The sequence below is a fragment of the Phalaenopsis equestris genome, unplaced genomic scaffold (genome assembly GCF_001263595.1).
Source record: "Phalaenopsis equestris unplaced genomic scaffold, ASM126359v1 Scaffold000054, whole genome shotgun sequence".
NCBI lineage: Eukaryota > Viridiplantae > Streptophyta > Magnoliopsida > Asparagales > Orchidaceae > Phalaenopsis > Phalaenopsis equestris.
In genome coordinates, this window is record NW_018164496.1 from 1,526,249 (window position 1) to 1,549,022 (window position 22,774).

Genomic DNA, 22,774 nt, shown 5'->3' on the forward strand with positions numbered 1-22,774 from the left:
GGTCTGCGTTTAGTGTAAAAAACTCAAACGCAACAGACAGCATGTTCAAAAATATGCAAACAAAACGGTTAAGCGGCGTTTTTGAAAACGCCGTCGCACTTATAAGTTGCCCAAAACTTGCCCTGAATTTTGATTCACTTTTAAAATCAAATTTTGATTTTTTTTTTATTTTTAGAATGCAATGGAGAAAAAGGATTCATGTAGCGACCCCCACTTAGAGGGATAACAGGCTTATTGTTGTTGTATATGTGATTATAAGGCCATTTAAGTTTTGGAAATAAAAAAAAAAAAAGTCATAAAATTTCTAATTTCTAACATGGGGTGCTTGAGACCCTTTGAAACATGTAAGATATAATATAATAACACTGTATAATTATTAATCAGCCTATGAAGTTAACATCTCTTACATGTGGTGCTCTACACATGTCCTCTATGTATGTATCTATGACAATTTGTATATCTTATTCATTAGTGTACATACAAACGGTTGTTAACACGAAAAGGTAATTTGTGAGGCAAATTCATTGCATGTTGGCCCAGGCCCCATAACTCGTGAAACCATTTCACAAGATGATTTAGATCAAATAAATTCTAGAGTCCAATTATTATTAGTGCATTGGCCACTCGGTGGGCATGGCGTTTGTCAATTTCTCTCAAATCAATCATTTCCGGGAAACAGCGAAGGCAAGATCAATAACTCTTTCAATATACAACATAGATCCTGTCTTTGACATGGGACAAAGTGACATTGATCCTCGAAAAATTCACTCAAAGATGAGACTATGAATTCGTCATCTAACTAGTATGGGCTTTGTTCACGGCCTATTTGCCCCCAGTTAATCTGACATTTTGTTGACTCATCAACTTAGCTTGCCAAGGCATTATGACTCTACACACCCCAAAATAAGCCTCGTTGTTGGAAGTATTATGAACTTTTACTTCAATATCCATTTTCTTTCATGTAATCATATATGGGCCACATGTACACATAAGGAGCAAAAAAGAGAAAATAGGCAAAAAAATAAAAAAACTTATCTGTGGGCCCCCACTAAATATGTGCTTTTACTATAAATCATTTCTCTTGAAATTATCTGGGTATTAATATGTATAAAACCTTCCAAACGTTTAATTTCCTATTCTCATATTCTTACTGATAAAGTAAACAATTGGTTGGCTAGTTGGAAGAAAAAAAAAAACTTATGCTGGCAAGCCCCAGCTTATTAAATTCAAGGTCTAGAGTTATTTGTACTAATGGTTTTATTTGACTATTATTCCTGAAGGGTTTAAGAAACAAAATCATTTCTTTGATTTCTAATTTTATTCAAAATAATAAGGATGGTGATAATCTTCATATTATTGTTTGGACTAAATTTGTTTGACCTAAACACTATGGTGATATTGGTCTTCCGTCTTTGGATACAATTAATATCACGTGTAAGACCAAAATTATTTGAAAATATTATAATTTTCATTATATTCTTTCTAATTCGTGTTTTAATCATTATGGTTCTATATGGAAGACTTCTGTTTCTAAAGTTCCTCCTTTCTAGAATGATCTTATTAAGGTGGCCAAGAGAATTAGGCTCTCATTAACCATTGAAATCACTTTGAATATTCATATATTATTTTTTTAATTCATGATTTAATGGGTTATCTTTGAAAGAAAACTTTGAAGACATTATCTTTAATTGTTGTGAAGTTTCTTTATAATACTAAAATATGTGATGTTTTAAGAAATAACTGTTGGAATTATAATTTTTTTATTGATGCTCCTACAATCTTCATCAATGATTTAAGCAATATTCCTATTTCTCAAGGCTTCTTGTCTTTGGAAGAATGAAAACATATGTTCTCATAAACTTGTTTATTTTTACTTATTTGAAGTTTTTTTCCTAATATGGATTGGTTTAATCTTATATGAGTCAAAGGTTATGCTATTAACTATGCTTTCTTTGCTTGGAAAATTATTCATAGATGTCTTAAGACTTGTGATAATCTTAAACTTCATGGTACAAATATTCATAATATTAGTGTTCTTTGTATTGATAGTATAAAGAGTCATGATCATCTTTTCTTTGAATGTCCCTTTTTCACATTATCTTCTTAATAAATGTGACATCATGAGAAATTGTTCATTGCTCCTTCTAATTTCTTCTAGGTTTTGTATCATACAAATAACTTTTGGTATAAAATTCAAAAGAAATTTCATACAAATAACTTTTCGTATATACATACATACATACATACATATCAGCTCATGAGTATGAAAAAATATTATCTCAGGAGTACTGATGCATCAGTACTCTAATGTGAGGTGTCACGTGACATTATGGTGGGATCATTGCATATGTGACACCTCCTCATTGGAGTACTGATGCAAATTGGAGTACTGATGCATCAATACTCCTGAAGTAATATTTTTTCCAACGGTACTAGTTCTCTTTATATATACATACATACATACAAATCAGCTCATGAGCCAGCTTAACTCACTTCCACCTCTGGCCGACATCGGAGAAGTCATATATATATACATACAGACATACAAATCAGCTCATGAGCCAGCGTAACTCACTTCCACCTCTGGCCGACATCGGAGAAGTAGGTGTCACGTAATGGGTGAATTTATCGTCCTTCCAATACTATTATTATTATATAAAATTAGGGCATGAATCTCATGCTGTTTCTGTCAAAGGCGAGAAGCTGATTGATGTCGACGAAGTCAGATCTTCTTCTTTCCTAATCCTCCCGTCCATTTTCTTGCAGATCTTCTTGCTCTCACTTCCTCCCTTTGTCCTAGGGTTCTCCTGATTATCATTGCTCTTGTTCTTCACCTTGATCGGTTGGATCCTGTCTCTTCGACTCCTCCGACCTGCGGATCGTCACATTTCAATTGCCGTAAGTTCAGTATGTATTGTTTCTTTATGATTTTTTCGATGGATTTCTGGTCTTATATATATTTTGAAGTTTGAATTCTATGATTTATTATGAGTGGTTTGGTGGAAGAAGCTTTCTGGTTCGCTTCTGGTAATGTCTTGCTTTCTATCTGGCTGACCTTTCTTTGTTTCGAGCTGTTTTTTTTGTATTTAATGGAACTTGCATGTGGTTCTTCGTTCGCGGCTTACATCTTGCTGTCTTCAAATTCGTGATCTGACTGCCGTTGGGGTTCTTGTCTATGGATCTTAGATCATCGCCTCTGGGATCAGTAGGGAATTTGAAGTCTGAGGTATGGCACAGATTTTGCTTCATGGAACGCTTCATGTTACTATCTTTGAGGCCGATTCACTATCCACCAGGGCTTCTGCCAGTGCTCCCAGGTTTCTTCGCAAGGTACCCAGATCTTTGAAGATACGAAAGGATTTCCTTTTTTTTTTCTTCCTATAATTTATAAAGCGTTGGAAACTTAGACCTAATTTTAAATATCAAAATTAATGTCAAAGAGCCCTAAACCTTAAACCCTAAACCCTAAACCCTAAATTCTAAATTCTAAACTAGGTGGTTGGTAGTGAGCATATAGGAAGATGCTAAACAATACCTGAAAAAAAAATACCTTTTTAACAGAGAAATTTGTTTGCACAAACCTCCAAATAAGAGTTTTGGTCAATCAATGCACTTCAATAGCTCAATACTAGCTCTTTTACAGCAGATGCATACCATTTTTAGTTTTTTATAGAAGCCTGATATAATGCTTTAATAGCTCAACACACACTCTCAATATTCATTCTTTTACTCCTGCATCTATTATTAAACTTGAACTTGATATATGAAGCTTAAAATACAACTGATCAAACTCAAGTTTCATTTTTTATTTATGCTAACATCTACATTTGGTATTCAAATAGTATGTCAATAAGAGCTTGATATAATGCTTTTGTAGTTCAATATGGACTCTCAACGTTAGACCTTTCACACCTGTATGTATTAGCAGACCGAAACTTAAAATATGAACCCCAATATGTAAATAATCATGCTCAAGTTTCATTTTTTATTTTATTCTCGTGCAAAATCTTGCATCTTGTTCGATAAGTGTGCCAATAAGAGCTTGATATAATGCTTTTGGAGTTCAATATGGACTCTCAACGTTAGACCTTTCACACCTGTATGTATTAGCAGACCGAAACTTAAAATATGAACCCCAATATGTAAATAATCATGCTCAAGTTTCATTTTTTATTTTATTCTCGTGCAAAATCTTGCATCTTGTTCGATAAGTGTGCCAATAAGAGCTTGATATAATAATCTTTTATATTTTGTTTTGTAAATTATGGCTATTATGTAATTTCTCCTACCCCAAAATTCATCATCCCAAACTTTGTCATTATGCAGTAGCATTATTTTATGGAAGTACACTTTTAAATAAATTGTGAACCTATTGAATCAGATCAAGGTTTCTGAGATTTACGATTAAAATTTTTAGGCAATTACATTCATGGCGCTCGAAACATAGCTATTTGAATGGAATTTGCAAAATTAGCATCCATTTTTCAAATTCTCATTGGTTGATCATGGTACTCATAAATACATTGGTGTAATTGTTGAAAAAGTTAATATGGGTGCTAGTTCTATAAATACATAGATTTTCGGTGTTATGTATGTAATTATCCCTAAAATTTTTTGGATAATAAAAAAATACTATTCTATATTAAATTCATTTCTCCTTCTAGTTGTGCTCAATTACATTCAAGCTCAAAGCGGTTGTTGTTTGCATATAAGCACACCATGATTGTTGTATATCTCTCATTTCTGTGCATTCAGTTTATGCTTGCAAGCAAAAAATATACCATATATTTTAGTAAACGATATCTTTCAAATATAAATGAATGTATTAAATGATTAGTCATGTAGATGCTATTCTGTTCTTTTTTGAGTCATATCAAATTGTTGTATTATTCATGAATGCTCGTTCATTTTTATCTTTAATTTACTTTTTATTTCCAAGCTTTTATTTGGTTTTCTTAAATCAATATATCTGCTAATCCTGGCAGAATGATAGTTCCCATTCTTCTTTTTAAATGTCAGAATTTAGATGGCAAGGATGCATTGTATTTTTTGTTTGGTTTAAAATTGAACTCACAAAACATATAATTGTTGCCTTTGATATGATGTTCATTAGCATTAATGATTGTCCCATGCCAAATTGAGGAGACTCGTGCTACTCTGCCTAGAAAATATATTATGCTAAACTACTAAAATGTTTCCGTGACATAGCTTTAGTTTTTATATTTCTTGTGGTGTATCAGCGTAATTGTTTTGCCTATCCTGTAGTTCAAATCGGCCGGTTGCCACATTAGCACATGCCCGCATTACTGTAGAAAGTTAAACACTATCTATGATGTTTTTTTCTCAGTTATCATTATTTTAGGCCACAGATGACTGGCAAAATTATGCCATCGTTAAAAGTTACAATCAGAAAACATTGCTTTTTGATATTAAAAATACTCGGTAGCAGAAGTGGCTGCACTCTCTTTACTTTTTATGACAAACTTGTAACTCTGTTATTAATATACTAACTTGGGACATTTTGTTCCCTTAGTCAAGCATCAAAATATCAGAAGGCACTTTTTCTCAATATGATACGAGTATAAATTCTCTTTATATTTCCGTTTTAAGAATTGAGTATAGCTACGTTCTCTGAGCCAACCTAATTTAACGGTAACCAAAGATTATTATCATGTCATTGTAATACTATAATGTATGCATTCGGTCAATATCTCAGAGATTTTTTGTTTATGTATGGATTATATTGTCATTAGGGGTTTGCCTTCTACATATGCTTGTAGAAGGCAAACCCCTAATGACAATATAGAATTGACCGAAGTAGCAATTTTCCTGATTCTTTTTTTTTCAGATATTTGTCAGATAGTTCTTTTTGGTATTTAATACTATCCTATTTAATGGTTATCTATTTCATATATGTACTGCCTTAGAGCACATTGCCATTTGTTCGATGAGATTTTTTACTGTTTATGCCTTTTTCTTTTGTGGTTTCTTAAAAGCATTAGTTGACATGGTTCTCTTATTCAAAATTATCAGATAGTTCTTTTTGGTTTTTAATACTATCCTATTTAATGGGTTTCTATTTCATATATGTACCGCCTTCGAGCACATTGCCATTTGTTCAATGATGTTTTTCACTGTTTATGTATTCTTTTTTTTTTTTTTGGTGTGTGTTGTGGTTGCTTAATTGCATTAGTTGACATGGTTCTCTTGGTCAATCGGAACTGTGAATGCCTTCAATATTGTATGCTTTATTGTAGTGATTTTTTTATTCTAGTTCAAAATGGAAGTTTTAACCACAATTGCTTTTTCAGCGGTTACTCTCTAGTTAAATAAGATTGTACATCTTTACCTGTCATGCTTCCATGTTATCATGAACTTTCGACAACTCTGGTTATATAAATTACAACCTGCTTTTATTATATTAAGCTCTTTTAAGCCTATGATTAATTTGTTTCTTAAGTGGCTACTAGCTAGCCATAGACAAAAGGTAATCATATACTTTTGATGAACGGTTTTCTTCATATAGATGGCACTGATCTAATTCCTTTCTTTACCTTTTAACGTGCAATGTGATTTATCTGCTTGTATTTGTTTTTTCTTCCTTTTATTTATTTATTTTTTATTATTTTTTATTTTTTCTATTCCGTCTTCTATGTATATGTATTTCTTTTTGTTTAGCTAGTTGAAGGAATAGAGGAGACTGTGGGCCTTGGCAAGGGATCTACCAGACTTTATGCTACTATTGATCTGGAGAAAGCAAGAGTTGGTAGGACACGAATCATTTCGGATGAACCCGTTAACCCTCGTTGGTATGAGTCTTTTCACATTTATTGTGCTCATCCCGCATCCAATGTCATCTTCACTGTCAAGTTTGACAATGCGATCGGTGCTTCACTTGTTGGAAGAGCATATTTGCCTGTTGAGAATATACTTCATGGCGAGGAAGTCGACAGTTGGCTTGAAATATGTGATGAAAGCCGCAATCCTGTCTCTGGCGGCGCTAAGATCCATGTAAAGCTGCAGTATTTTGATGTCTCAAAAGACCGGAACTGGTTAAAAGGCATACGTAGCCCAAAGTACCCTGGTGTTCCCTATACTTTCTTTGCACAACGGCATGGGTGCAAGGTAACACTGTACCAAGATGCTCATGTCCCTGACAACTTTGTTCCAAAAATTCCTCTTGCAAATGGGAAGTACTATGAGCCCCATCGATGTTGGGAGGACATCTTTGATGCAATCAGTAATGCAAAGCATTTGATTTATATTACTGGGTGGTCTGTCTATACGGAGATCACTCTGGTTAGGGACTCCAAGAGGCAGAAGCCTGGAGGAGATGCTACTCTTGGGGAGTTGCTAAAGAGGAAGGCTAGTGAAGGAGTCAGGGTCCTTATGCTTGTTTGGGATGATCGTACCTCAGTTAGTTTGCTAAAGAAAGATGGTCTGATGGCTACACATGATGAAGAAACTGCAAATTATTTTCATGGCACTGATGTACACTGTGTCTTGTGCCCCCGAAATCCTGACGATGGAGGAAGCATCGTGCAGGATTTGGAAATCTCAACCATGTTCACTCATCATCAGAAGATTGTGGTTGTGGATCATGAGATGCCTGTTAAGGGTTCTGAACAAAGGAGGATTGTAAGTTATGTCGGGGGAATTGACCTTTGTGATGGAAGATATGACACACAGTTCCATTCACTGTTTAGAACCCTTGACACAGCTCACCATGATGATTTCCATCAGCCAAACTTTGCGGATGGATCCATCAAGAAAGGCGGACCAAGAGAACCTTGGCATGATATTCACTCGCGCCTGGAGGGTCCCATTGCCTGGGATGTATTGTTTAACTTTGAGCAGAGATGGAGGAAGCAGGGTGGAAAGGATCTTCTTCTACAGCTTAGAGATCTCTCTGATGTTATCATTCCACCATCTCCTGTCATGTTTTCGGAGGATAAAGAAATATGGAATGTGCAGCTCTTCCGCTCCTTCCGATCCATTGATGGGGGTGCTGCCTTTGGCTTCCCTGAGACACCAGAGGATGCTGCTAGAGCAGGCCTTATCAGTGGAAAGGATAACATTATTGATAGAAGCATCCAAGATGCCTACATACATGCAATCCGCCGAGCAAAGGATTTTATCTATATCGAAAATCAATATTTTCTTGGCAGCTGTTTTGGATGGAAACCAGATGGTATCAAACCGGAGGAAATTGGTGCTTTACATCTTATTCCTAAGGAGCTTTCACTAAAGATTGTTAGTAAGATTGAAGCTGGGGAACGGTTTACGGTTTATGTTGTTGTTCCTATGTGGCCAGAAGGTGTTCCTGAAAGTGCTTCTGTTCAGGCAATTCTGGATTGGCAAAGGAGAACCATGGAAATGATGTATACTGATGTCACACTGGCCCTTCAGGCTAAAGGAATTGTAGCAAACCCCAAAGACTATCTGACATTCTTTTGCTTGGGGAATCGAGAGGTGCAGAAGAGCGGCGAATACACTCCTGAGGAGCAGCCTCAGCCTGACACTGATTATCATCGAGCGCAGCAGGCCAGGCGGTTTATGATTTATGTTCACGCCAAGATGATGATAGGTAATGACCTGTTACTTTTTTATTATGATAAGAAAGAAAGAGCTTTTGTTTTTTCTTTATCATGGGCAGAGTAAACAGCTTGTTTGACGAGTTTTGCAATATCAGTCTTTTTTTTTTTTTGATTTCTTGTTAATCTTGAGACTCAGACAAAAAAAGTAAGGATTTGATCTTCTTCTTGTTATATGTGTTAGTCTTGAGACTCAGACAAAAAAGTAAGGATTTGATCTTCTTCTTGTTATATGACCTTCACATGGCAGTTGACGACGAGTATATAATCATTGGATCTGCAAACATCAATCAGAGATCAATGGATGGAGCGCGGGACTCCGAGATTGCCATGGGTGCGTACCAGCCCAACTATCTGGCGGCACGGGAACCAGCCAGAGGCCAAATCCATGGCTTCCGGATGTCTCTTTGGTATGAGCACCTAGGCATGCTCGACGATGTCTTCCAACATCCCGAGAGTGTGGAGTGCGTGCAGAAGGTGAACAGGATTGCAGAAAAATACTGGGATTTGTACTCCAGCGAGACGCTTGAAAGAGACCTTCCGGGCCATCTCCTCAGCTACCCAGTTGGCGTCAGCGGTGACGGCGAGGTCACGGAGCTGCCGGGGACCGAGTTCTTTCCAGACACGAAAGCCCGTATCCTCGGCACCAGGGCGGACTACCTTCCCCCAATCCTCACCACTTAAAAACACTCTCATCCATGTTCCTGTGGGTTGTCCCTGTTCTTTTGTGCTAGTAGATATGGTAAAACCTCGAAATAAGTACTGTGATCTGTGAGCACATGTTGATGTTTTGATGATACCATGAGAACTATATGAACATTCTAATAATGACTTGCTTGTTTGATTTTACATCATCTGCTTGAATGCATGTGCTGCTTCTGCTATTCTGCTATTGGGTTGCAATTGCAGGTTCTAATTTTCTCTGAAGTGGCAATGCATTATCATTATATTGGAAAATTTACATACATGCCCCCTAATTATTGCGTTTTTATGCAACTAACACTTATGTTTGATATTTGCACTTATACCTCACTTGGGCGTAAGGGTGTAAACGAGCTGAACACGAGCGAGCTCAGCGAGCCGAACACGAGCCGTTCACGAACCAAAAGTCGTTTTGACAACCCTAATCACATAGTCATAAGTTTGGGGCAAAATTTAAAACATCATTTGAATCTAATTTAATATTTTTTATTCTATTTTCTTAATTAATACTTTTAATTGATTATAAATCTTTGTAGCCTTGTAGTCCATTAATTTTTTTAAAAATACTACTCATCAAATATATATATATATAATTGATTAATAGTATTTCGAGCCGAACATGAATGAATAAATATTTGTTCGTTTTGTTCCTGTTCAGCTCTTTAACTTAACGAACGAGTCGAACACGAGCTGTTAGCGAACAACGAGTCGTTTTGACAGCGTGAGTTGGGCGCCATGAAATTTTGAACGAAAATGAGTATTTAATGATGGTATTTTTGATATCATGTTAAAAGATTTGAATGTTATGCATTGAAATATATCAAAATACAATGATCGGCAGTCTCACTGTAATGAAATTTAGGAAAATTTACATACATATAGCTCAAATGTTGTGTATTTACATATGAAACACTTAAATTTTGGTTTTTATATACATACCACTCTATCTATTAATGAAAAGTTGTATTTTATTTTTTCAAAATTGTATTGATGGCATTTTTGATGTGATATGAAAGATTTAGGCGGTATAAATATAATGATAGTCAACTTAATGTTGATTGAAATATTTTGTCAACGATACGTAAATTTCATCGTTCGAGAGAATTTCATATATTCTAAGCTGTAGAGAGAGATTGCACTAGAATCCTATGATTGTATATAAGGCTGTCAGAAAAACTTGTTCGCGAGCAACTCGTGTTCTATTCATTCATCAATAAAGCAAGTTGAAAACGAACAAATTTTATTTGCACGATTTATAAACGAGCCAAACACGAACAAGAACTTAGCCTTTTAGCTCGAAATAAATAAATAAAATAAAAAAGTAAATTAATGATATATTTGACATAAATATAAAAATAATATTTAGATTTTAGAAATATAAATACATAAAAATTGGGTTCTATGCCTGTAAATATTTCCACTCATATTTAAAAATAATAATAAATTTTAGAAGATATAAATATAAATACATAAGAATTGGGTGGTCTCAATGTAAATACATCATAAAATCTTGCCAAAAGTTCCACTACACACCCACAGCCCACGCCCACCGCTACATGAGTGTAGCTTATGTAAATACCTAAGAATTTGGTGGCATTTATGTAAGTTCATGGTCCTCCTCTTTGTTGTTTGACCTCCTCTTTGTTTTGTCCCACATTGGGAAATTCAAGAAATTTTTATTAAGAATCCGCTATAAATCAAAAAAAGTAGGAATGATAAGTTGAACATGAAATTAGAGTTCAAATCATAAGCCTAACATGAACCAACATCGGACTCACTTAAATTTGGCTTGTTTGCAACCTAATTTTATCTAATTTAAAAAGCAAGGAGTATGAGCTTATGTACTATAAATCTAAAAAAATAGGAATGATAAGTTGAACGTGAAATTAGAGTTCAAATCATACGCCTAACATGAACCAGCATCGGACTTATCTAATTTAAAAAGCAAGGAGTATGAGCTTATGTCAACATAAGGAGTGCTACTTAAAACGTAAGTGTTCTAAACAACCATCTAAGAAATAACAATCATGTGGCCAATCTTGTGGAAGATGTTCATGTATGGTATGGTTGTGACTACGCGTGGATTTGAAGTATTTGGATTGCTGGTGGTGGACTTTGATGTTGTGGATTTGGAATGTTGTGGGTGGACTTTGATGTTGTGGAGATGTACATGTTATGTTCTGTTGTTTCATACTCTTGACTCTTTATGAGATGTTGTGACACACTCTATATAGTCTCATGTGGTGGATTTTGTTGTGATATGCTTCATGTGTAATGTGTTACTAGCACTATCAATGTTATATTTTATTTGGTATGAGATTCTAAGCTGTTACATGATATGCTCTTTTTTCTTCTTGCACCACCTTTCACTTAACATGAGTAGGATAGAGAACAAATTTAGGGGAGGGAGCTAGACATGTGTACTTGCCTAAGAAGTGGATCACATATTTGAGTCGTCGACTATACTTTAGAGTGGTGACTCTTGATGGGAATCCTGGTGATTTAACTATGGTATATAATAACTCTATTAAAAATGTAAATATTAATTAAATGAGAGATTAAAATTGATTTCCTAATAACCGAGTCCTTCACTTTAATAACTTTTATCTGAATCCTGAAAAGTCTTAGAATAATTAAAAGGGTATAATTTAAATAGATGTAATTAATCAAGGATAATTAAGAATTTAACTTTTGAGCTCAAACAATTTAATTGATTTTAAATTTTGAATAAAACTTAATATTTTGTAATTCATATTAAGGAGTCTTTAAGGATGAACAATTAGGAAAGATTTGATGTTCAAAATCCTTAAAAATAATTATGTTCAACTAGATGTAATAATTATGAGTGAAATTAAAGATAATTTTTGGCTTAAGAAAAAGAAAAGAAAATTTGTGCAAGGAAATAATTCAAAAAGAGAAGTAAAAAAGAAAAAAAAATGTGTCTTAGTTGTTTTTAGAGAAGAAGCTTGAGGTTGAGCTTAAAATGTTAAAAATTGATGTCTATACTCTTTCCTAATTGATAAAAATTAAAAGCCTTTTTATGAAATTCTTAAATATTATATTAAAAAAAAGTTATCTTGTGTTGTTTGATTGAGAGTTAACTGACTTAAAAATAGTTTTGGAGAATAAAAATATTTCAATCATACTAGATTAAGAGTTTTGAGATCAATTTAGGCTTATAATTAAATATATTAGGAAAGACTACGTTATAAAATATTAATAAACTTTATCCCTGAGATGATATTTGCACCTCTTTTATTACAACTTATATGATTATATTAGATAATCATATAGTCCCACATGAAAGCTACAAAACTATTTAAGCAAGTCTCGATGTTTATATAAGGTTACTTGATGGCGAATAATAGGTAAGTTTTGGAAATTTATGTGAATCAATTTTGTGATATTTTTTTTCATAAATTACAACTTGTATTTTTTGCCATATTTTATAGATCACAGGTATTGAGCACACATCGGAAAGTCAAAATATTAAGTTGTACAACATAAATGTATGATGTACCTGCTCCATCCACTGGCGTAATTATGTTAGGTCTTTTGTCATTAGGAGCGAAGGAACACACAAAGAACCATGAAGATGGAATAATTACGTCAGGGCTAAACGTAGTTATGCTACCCTATGATGTACCTATGTTATAATTGTGTGTACCTGCATTAGGGCTCTACCATGCACTCATTTGGAAAGGTTTTGGAGGATGTTCGGGCAACAACTATTTAAGCTAATCTTAGAGATTAAGTAGGCACTTCTTGTTGTCTAGACGATGCTTTATTGGGGAGCAAGGGAGTCTTGTTCTTGTCATAGGATTTTCTCAATTAGTTCTCTTTTGGGGAAGATTTCTAGGGCTTTTTGCTTTGAGAGTTATGTGGGTTGTGAGAAATAGATTGTGTGCACTTAAATGAGGGAGTTCCGAGGAGAGTTGACATTGTACGGAGAGGATTACAGTGTATTGCAAGGTCTAATTGGCTCAAATGTGTGTTTTTCTGCATGTTTACATTTTTTTCCTGCATGTTTACATTTTTTTCCTTAATATTTTCAATAGAAATTCCTATGTTTTATTTCCTTGTGCATAGTAGCTAATTCTCTTTCATACTCCTATAATGTACAAAATGTGTTAAATCGATGTTTTGATCCATGAGTTTTACCTATACATATTTTAATCGTTTGAATTCCTTATGTTGATGCTTTTACCTTTTGATCATAGTTTACTCCTGATATAACTAACTAGAAAGTTAAAACCTCTTATGATCTAAAACTTCCAACCGTTAATTAGAAAAAAAATAGTAGGTTAACATACACTCACATAGTGGAATAGACTTAATGTTGATAGGAGAGTGTAACCTAGATAGAGGATTGGACGATTCGTGGAAACCTTTCGTAGTTAAGCCCTCTTAACTTTCATAGGGGCTTCCAATGCCTTTTATGACATATGCATAGACTAAGGAGGATTTATTCTGGTTGTCAACAAGAATATAGAAAACTCATAGGATAAATATTGTGAAATCACTAAACTAATGGCATGACACTATGATCATTTCACCTCTAAATAACTCCAATGAAACTTAGTTAAATTAAAATAAATAAAAACCATTAACCAATGTACCCCTTCCCTCTCTTCTTGAAACCCTTACCAACCCCCTCTCTCTGTCCCTTCCCTCTCTACCTGAAACCTAGGCCTATGTCTCTCTCCCTCTTCTGATTTCACCCAAATCCATCACTTTCCTGAACGAGCTCTCGTGATTAGAGTTGCCTATGAAGACAACAACGAGATCATGACTTATAGAGACCACCGAAAATCCCATTTTTATCATCCGTCTACTCCACTCCTACCATAATCCAATGAGGAAGCCAAGACTACTCTTGCCATCCTCCATCTTCGCTTGTCCCAGATTTACCTAATCTGTTGATTCACAAAACTTAATAAATTTAGGATTTACGATCGAAATCAGCAAAATTTAAATTTATCAAAGTGGAGGATCTATTGTCCAAACTGACTCTATAGCATATATCCTGGCCAAATTTTACTCTAAATTCGTTGCGGCCCCTTTAAACAGTAAAATACATATTTTCATGCAATGTAAGTTGATACATACCTAGAAGTTGAAGTTTGGGCATTGGATATGTAAATACATTAGAATTGAAGGGTATGTATGTAAATCTTTCCAAAAATAAAAAATAAATAAATAAATAAAAAAGCGCATCCAAGAGAAAAGAAAAGGAAGAAGTAAACCAGAACACCCGTTTTTTTCTGCCCCGTTCGTTTTCTCCTCCGCATTCAGTTCATCGTCTTCCTCCGCTTCCTCTCCCAATCGACACACCACGGTCTAGCGTGATATCTCATTGAATTCCAGCAAACATGGAAAGATTGCGCAGATGGACCTATTCGATTACTGTATGAGTTGAAGAGGAAAGTGCGGTCGCCTCAGCATCCCAAGTTACTCCAGTTTGTCGTCCTCTCCCTCTTTTGCTGAATCTGATAACCTCCGCTTCATCTTCCAATTTCCTGCTACTTCGAGCATTCTGCATCTCACGTCATGTCTGCTCCGTTGTGCCCCCTTTCTGCTCCAACTATGAAATACCGTGGAGAAAAGAGGCGATAAAGGGAACAGAGGGAGTGTTGTCTTTCATACATCGATCAATTTAGAGGATTTAGAGAGATTATTTCGGTTTTGTTCATTGATTCAACTCGGATTGGTGCCGAAGATCGCCTGGCACCACTCTAAAGGATGTCGGGCGCTGGACAGGCCATAGAACAACGCATCGCCACCTTCCCGGCTAACAAGATGGAGGCAAAGGCTACGGAAGATGAGCATCAACGGCGCCCGAACGATGGCGGTGGATGTAATCCGGTGAAGAAACCTGGTCCTGTTTCCATGGATCACGTACTGCTCGCTCTCAGGGAAACTAAGGAGGAGCGGGAGGTGAGGATCCGAAGTCTCTTTAACTTCTTTGATACTGCAAGTGCCGGCTTCCTCGACTGCGCGCTGATTGAAGCCGGCCTGTCGTCTCTTCATATCCCTGCTGACTACAAGTACGCTCGGGATCTACTCAAGGTCTGCGATGCCAACCGTGATGGTCGCGTGGATTACCTGGAGTTCAAGCGTTACATGGACGATAAGGAGCTGGAACTTTACCGTATTTTCGAAGCCATTGATGTTGAGCATAATGGGTGCATCTTACCCGAGGAGCTTTGGGATGCACTCGTCAAGGCTGGTAATACCATGATACGTTTACTTGGCCTTCATTCTCCTGCTTTTGTTATTAGATAGATTGCTGCTGAGATGCCTATGATTAATGCATTGACATTGATTTGCATGAACCCGGGAAAACAAAACATTTGCATTTTTTTCCCCATGTTTAGTGGATTTTAAGAGAGAAGATTTAGGGGAATTAGGGTCATGCATCACATATTTTGGCCCAACCTTTTATTTATATAGGTCAACATCCTTCCCTCCTTCCATTCTGATGTGGAATTTGATTTATTCTGCACCCCCACCTTTCCTCCCATTCATTTTTCTTCTAGAAGCTTACTAGGAGTCGCTCCTTTTTCGAGCCTCAATTCGACTATCATTCGCCATAATTGGATCCCAGATGTCACACCCTTTATTTTTTGACAAACTTATTTTCGTTCTCATATTTGGACGGTGTTTAATTCAAGCTACCTCCATTCTCTTTATCAAATCAAGCAAATTAATGAAAGTCGGTCTCGCCTTTATTAAGCCATCAAAAGCTCTTTTACATTTAATTGAGCCTGGTGATTCTACCTCCTCATCACTCTGCTACCTATCACAAATCACATTTGATATGGAAATCTCAATCTTGTTGGAGGTCACCTGTAATAAGGAGGGAATTAAAGTATTTTCACTCTAATGGTTCACAATACAGAGAAGTTGGCATGTTGTGGTTGCATCCAAAGAAGCTGAGGCTAAAGGTAGCATATGAAGCTTAGTACATTACCTTATGGACCGTCAATGTTGCCATGAAGATTGGAGAGATTGATTTCCACTCAATCCTTCCCTCATAACAGATTTTGTGTGTGTGTGTAAGGATTCAAACCATAGACCTCCACTTTAGCAATCAAATGTAATTTCATTATACCAAGTGATTGGTGATACTATTAGGGTACTTTTAATTGATGTTAAGATGTTGCACTTTTTGCACCCGCAATAGTTGATGAAGGGGAAAAGGTGATGCTACATTACTATTTAGGAAACCCACATGCCACGTGAAGAACTTATATAGAATTTTGCATCAGTAGGAAGAAGATCACAATGACAAGGTGCATCATAGACCAGTTTTAATGAAGAAGAGCTCATTGGCTAGTAAGTGAATGTACTATCTAGAGGACATCTCTCTTCTCAAATTTTGATTTATATCAGGGTTAATCCATGGCTATGATGCTCCATTATGGTCGGCTAGACCTCCTTAGGTCTAGTATATCATTATTCATTATACATTACCTAAAATTGAGCAACATGATGCACTTATATGACTAATTAAATTTGAAACAGTGAAGATAGGCTGCCTCTTTGTTGATTAAAGATGGATTTGGGAATGACCGCCTTGTTATGACTTAATTTCTTGTCTAGAAGATAAACTTTTTTATGATTGTCTTAGATCTTCTTAATTATTTTAGAGAGATACAAAGTTGTTGCCTCCCTATTCCTTTACCTAAAAGGGATTCCTGTACCTAAAAACCCTAGAAGTGTTACTGTATTCTCTCTCCCCCCTAAATGGGAGCAACGACCTCACCCCTACCATGCTATGACTTTAGGTACACTTCCTCTATCAATCAAGCTTTAAGGAATTCCTTTGAGCAGCACATCTACCTTGTTTCTTAAAATTTATATAACCCAAACTCTATACTTATCAACTAGGATAATCTATCTAAAGCATAAAACTCTTAAGGTTTTCATAAAAAAAAACCAGAAACCTAAACCTCTTAGTTCTTACTCTAGTTTTAGATTTAATGTTTCTTGGTGGTAAAAGTTAGATTGGTATGATTAGGTATTATGTATTTGTACTTTTTCTAACGTTTTCTAGTCAGCTAGAAAACGTTGAGTATTATAGCCATTGAATTGTTTTAAGGTTTTTAGTATGTTGTTTTATAAAGCTTCAATTTTTTTTTCTTACCACACACATGCAAACGCGCGCGCACTGCATATGCAAGTCCTTGAACCTAGGTCCTTTTGGTTGAAAGATGAATCTCTCAAGCACCAGACCATGATGGCTTGCGTAATATAAAACTGTACTTTATTTTATAACACTAAACAGCTTTTCATCAACTTCTAATAACATGAGTTAACTTCAAGCAATAGGTAGAAAACAAACAGCTTGTGATAATTATGAGTAACATATGCAAATATGTACTCACTTTAAAGGTCAAATTTGTCTGAAATATTCAAGACTTCAAACAGATTGTTTTTCTGAAACAATTTAAAGATATTTTTTTTTTCAAAATGAAGCATCAATTGCTCATAATTTGGTGTAACCTCTAAATCTAGTTCTAATCCTATATTTCAAAATTTGTAAAAACAAAGTCCTTTTTTTGTTTTAGAAAGAAAGAGAGCTTATAAAAACTTTTTAAGATGTAATTGCCTACGTGAAGTTAATGTCCTTTGTGATAGATGGACTTTATCTTATAGATCATACTGGTTCATCTTTACAGGAATTGAGATTGATGATGAGGAGCTAGTCCGCTTTGTAGAGCATGTTGATAAGGATAATAATGGACTCATAACTTTTGAAGAGTGGAGGGACTTTCTTCTGCTTTACCCACATGAGGCGACCATTGAGAACATCTACCATTATTTGGAAAGAGTTTGCCTAGTGGATATTGGTGAACAGACTGTTATTCCAGAAGGGGTCAGTAAGCATGTAAATGCAAGTAAATATTTGATTGCTGGTGGAGTTGCTGGAGCTGCTTCTCGCACAGCTACCGCTCCTCTTGACCGTCTCAAAGTACTAATGCAAGTGCAAACTAAGTGTGCTCAAATTATTCCTGCAATAAAGGACATATGGAGAAATGGACGATTCCTGGGTTTTTTTAGAGGGAATGGGTTAAATGTGATTAAGGTTGCACCTGAGAGTGCAATTAGATTTTATGCCTATGAAAAACTAAAAGAGTTGATTGGAACTGCCGAAGGAGAAGAAAAGAAAGACATAGGTGCTACCGGACGCCTAATTGCTGGTGGCCTTGCCGGTGCAGTTGCACAGACTGCTATTTATCCTTTGGATCTTGTGAAGACACGATTGCAGACTTATGCTTGTGATGGAGGAAAGGTTCCGAAGCTGAGTACACTGTCAAGAAATATATGGGCTCAAGAAGGACCCCGTGCCTTCTACAGAGGTCTAATCCCTTCTCTTTTGGGGATGGTCCCTTATGCTGGAATAGATCTTGCGGCCTATGAGACCCTAAAAGATATGTCTAGAACATATATTCTTAAAGATGGTAAGTGGCTTTTATCTAGTTATACTTATATTTCTTGCTTATTGTTTTTCATTTCTTGCTATGATATTTTTATATCTTTGAGAAGTTTTGAACTGCTGACTTTATCATTAATGTTGGGGATAATACCACCTGGGGAGATGGTTGGTGGTCGCTTTGCATGTTGTGTTCTATAATCATTTTCTGAAATATTTTGATGTAGAGCCTGGTCCTCTTGTGCAATTGGGCTGCGGAACCGTATCTGGAGCTTTGGGAGCAACATGTGTTTATCCGTTACAGGTTATTAGAACAAGGTAATTCGTGCATCACATTTGATTCATATTTGCATGTTCGAGTTATCTATCTTTTTGTTGATACCTTCCTGGTTTAGTCATAGGGCTTGGCATGACAGCTAGTCTTATCACTTGCAGAATGCAAGCTCAACGTGCTGATTCAGCCAATGCATATAAAGGAATGTCAGATGTATTCTGGAGAACCCTCCAGCATGAAGGGTTTTCTGGATTCTACAAAGGATTGCTTCCAAATTTACTCAAAGTGGTTCCTTCAGCAAGCATCACTTATGTTGTTTATGAATCAATGAAGAAAAGCCTTTCCCTTGATTAAATGCAAAGTATAGAGATTAAAATTGACATGTCTGACTATAGAGAACGAAGAAGATAATGACGATAAAGTAACCGATGCAGTTGGTCATTTTATTATTTTACACAGTAGTTTACTTCTAGATAAAGTCAAACATTGAGTATTTTTTTTGGTTATCTCCTTTAGAAAATCAATAAAGTTGGAATGTAAAGGTGATTTCCACGGACTGATCTTCCAGGTATTTCTTTCTACCCCAGGCTGATGCCTGTATTTTTCTCTTTGAAGATAGAAAATAATTGTTAATGTAAAATGCTATTAATAATTTTTGTCCTTCAGTAAATTCATAAGAAGAGATGTAACTTCATTTTTATATCATCTTACCTCTATTTACATTATATCAGCAGAGCTACTACAGCTAGTAACCAAATTAAGTACATGTTTGACTATGAATTTTCTTTTAGAAAGTCTTCTCCAAATTTTAGTCCTGTATCTGTTTAACAAACTTGCATATTATTTGGTATGGTATTATTGTGTTTTTTGTTTTTTGCACAGTTTTAACTTTAGCAATGCTTTAAATGTTGAAACATAATCCTTTGCTATGTTTAAAATGAAATTTATCTATCATACAACAAAAACTGTGATTTTGTAATAGGATGTTGTTTATGGTGAAATTGAGTAAGAACGATGACTATGGCACGATGTATGATCCGTGTAGTTCATGCATAATTTGCATCGCAAAAGAATTTACCATGAGCTTAGAGAGCATAAATATGTTCGAATATTGATTTTGTCATAATTGGAATGGACGTGACATCGAACTATAGTTTGGCATGGATTTTATATGTTTATTTGAAGCATCATTTTAGTCTGTGATTTTGCCATATATGCTTTCTGAGTTTTATTTTAATTTGTTGACCCAACTCTAAGAAGATAGTTGAAATAATCAGAAACTAATGCACACGACACTTAATCGTACATATTTGCCATCATGTAAGTATGCTATCTACCATGAGATTTGTTTTATGTTTATGATACAACTTTAATGAGACTCATAAGGTGAGATGATAAGAACCAATCTAAATGATACTCTTGAGCATACATTTTTGCCTTACTGTTGGGTAGAACAAGCACTACATTGCGTTGGCATCTTTTTTATACAAATACATACAGTAAACCCCCGAATATTGTATATGATTCTTGTTTGGCAAATCTTATGCATTGGGTACTTGCACCAATATACATGAACATGATTCGGCAAGGCCTTCACCGTTTTTCTATAGAGCACCCGAAATATTGATATTTACAAATCAAGCAACCAGGTGATTTTTTTGAACTACCGAACTAATGCATTTGCACGTGCAATGATCAAACCATTGAGAGTTTTATAAAAAAGAAAAACATAGGCTGGGGTTTTATCATGAATTTTATATTTGGGATGAAAGAGGGTGCTTGATTTGTAAATAGTAATATTTCGGGTTCCTTGTATGTAATTGTCCCAACTGATTTACTCGAACTATCTTATCCTTCTCCTGTGTTTGCTGAGTAATGATTTGGGTGGATTATGTGGCCTACAGAATGGTAGGATTTTTCTCTTAAGAGGAGATTGTAAGATGCATTAGAAAATCGCTAGCTTTGTTATTATGATATCAACATTAGATGGGGCAACACATGTTCATGGTTGGAATTTGAATTTGACTTGCCGACGGGCTTGCGAGCAGAGCAAATCGAGCCATGAGTTCGAGCTCCGGCTCAAACTCAAGCTCATAATTGAATGAGTTGAGTTCGAATTTAATATTGGCTCGTGAGCCAACTCAATTAAGTTAAATATTTATAATATTAAATATTTAAGTTTATTAAATAACAGAGAACTCCAGAAACTATTATGAAAAGTAAAAAGGATGCATTGTGCAGGCTGTGAAGGCTGATACATTAAATAAAGTAATAATTTATTTCCTTACACTTTCCACAATTCGCAAAAAGTCATCATCTTCTTTCCCTCCCATGGATGCTCGTCCTGATGTATGGATGACGATGTGAATTGCAGATCCACGTCATCGGTCTCATGTCTACCATACATAATATTTTCCCCTGCAGATAGAGTCACTCCACTTTCTTTGATGGGAGCTTCCATCATCATGCTCTCGAGCGGACAAGTCGACCTCTTGAGCTTGGAAATAAGCAAATGAATGGAGTTTGAGCTCATTATATGGGCTCGACCCAAGCTCGAGTTTGAGCTGCACTTTTGACAACCTATTCGAGGTTGAGTTTACTGTGAATCGAGCTCGACTCAACTCTATTACACCCCTCGGTGGAAGTTTTTTGGTCAGTAGAAAGTGTGAGGAAATAAATTATTACTTGATTTAATTTAGCAGCCTTTGTTGCCTACACAATGCATCCATAAGACTAATAAAAATTATCCTGCATTAAGTGTGATTAGTTCATAATTTAAGTAATCTCAATTAACATAATTAATTAAACCAATACATTTCTAAGCAAGGCAAATCAGCAAGTATGATGCTAAGACTAATAAAAGCTATGCATTTATAATCTTGACAATGACCTTAATTATATACCATGATCAATAGTTATATAGCCTAATTGAATATACAATTTGAATCAAATCATGCAAAATATTTAGTGATAATCCTAAACCCTAAACCCTATATACACCCTACTTTACATCTACCAAAATGATTTTTTTTTTCATATTGTTTTTTAAATTTAAATTTATAATAGTTATGACTCATCATGATGCCTATAATAATGGTTGAAAATGAAATATAGCAAACCATCATAATAAATTCAACAATTATTAAAAATTGAATGCATGAAAAGCCAATGGTAGTAGGTAGTAGAAAACCTCTATAGATTTAGTGATCAATAAAAAAATTTGAATCAAATTAATATCATTGACCAAACCAAACCAAACCAAACCAAACCATATATAAAAAAAAGCTCTAATTCTTGTCTCATTATTTCATCTTAATTTAATTTTAGCATTGATCATATGATCAAACATTTATATTATAGTGAAATATATAAGATACATTGAATTTAATTTGATTATATAAACAAAATAGAATAGTAAATTAGTCCTTGGGGTATATTACAATTCATTGAAGTTCATAAAAAGATGCAAAAATAAGCAACATAGCACACAACTTGCTTGAGTTAAAATTTATAGGACTAATTTATAACTATCTTTTGTAACTTAAACTTTCAAGCATACATATTGTTAAGATCTCTTCTACAAGAATGTCACACAAATATTATAAAATAAAGGTTGGAAATACCAAATAAGAAAAGCAAATTAAGAATGTAAATATTATCAAAGTCTCTTTTGATGATTTATATACTACATAAATTCAATTTCCACTGCACACTAAAACACCCAATATTTTGTTGAAATTAACTCTGGTAATTACCAAGCACACT

General features: G+C 35.1%; 2 protein-coding genes across 3 annotated transcripts; both read left to right on the forward strand.

Annotated features, from left to right (window-relative positions):
- Positions 1 to 2,521: 2,521 nt before the first annotated feature.
- On the forward strand, positions 2,522 to 9,486 carry LOC110019210 (phospholipase D alpha 1). The gene is made up of 5 exons (XM_020716793.1): positions 2,522 to 2,601; positions 2,767 to 2,898; positions 3,187 to 3,330; positions 6,679 to 8,587; positions 8,845 to 9,486. Exons 3-5 carry the CDS (start codon positions 3,229 to 3,231, stop codon positions 9,276 to 9,278), a joined length of 2,445 nt encoding a protein of 814 aa, XP_020572452.1. The 5' UTR covers positions 2,522 to 2,601; positions 2,767 to 2,898; positions 3,187 to 3,228; the 3' UTR covers positions 9,279 to 9,486.
- A 5,054-nt stretch (positions 9,487 to 14,540) lies between these two features.
- LOC110019271 (calcium-binding mitochondrial carrier protein SCaMC-1-like) lies at positions 14,541 to 19,734 on the forward strand. Of its 2 annotated transcripts, none has more exons than XM_020716885.1 (4): positions 14,541 to 15,525; positions 17,981 to 18,763; positions 18,963 to 19,053; positions 19,171 to 19,734. In XM_020716885.1, the coding sequence occupies exons 1-4, from the start codon at positions 15,039 to 15,041 to the stop codon at positions 19,361 to 19,363; spliced, it is 1,554 nt and encodes a 517-aa protein (XP_020572544.1). In that variant the 5' UTR covers positions 14,541 to 15,038; the 3' UTR covers positions 19,364 to 19,734. The 2 variants fall into 2 exon arrangements, with proteins under 2 accessions (XP_020572544.1, XP_020572545.1); XM_020716886.1 differs by having other exon boundaries at positions 19,131 to 19,218.
- The last annotated feature ends 3,040 nt before the right edge of the window (positions 19,735 to 22,774 follow it).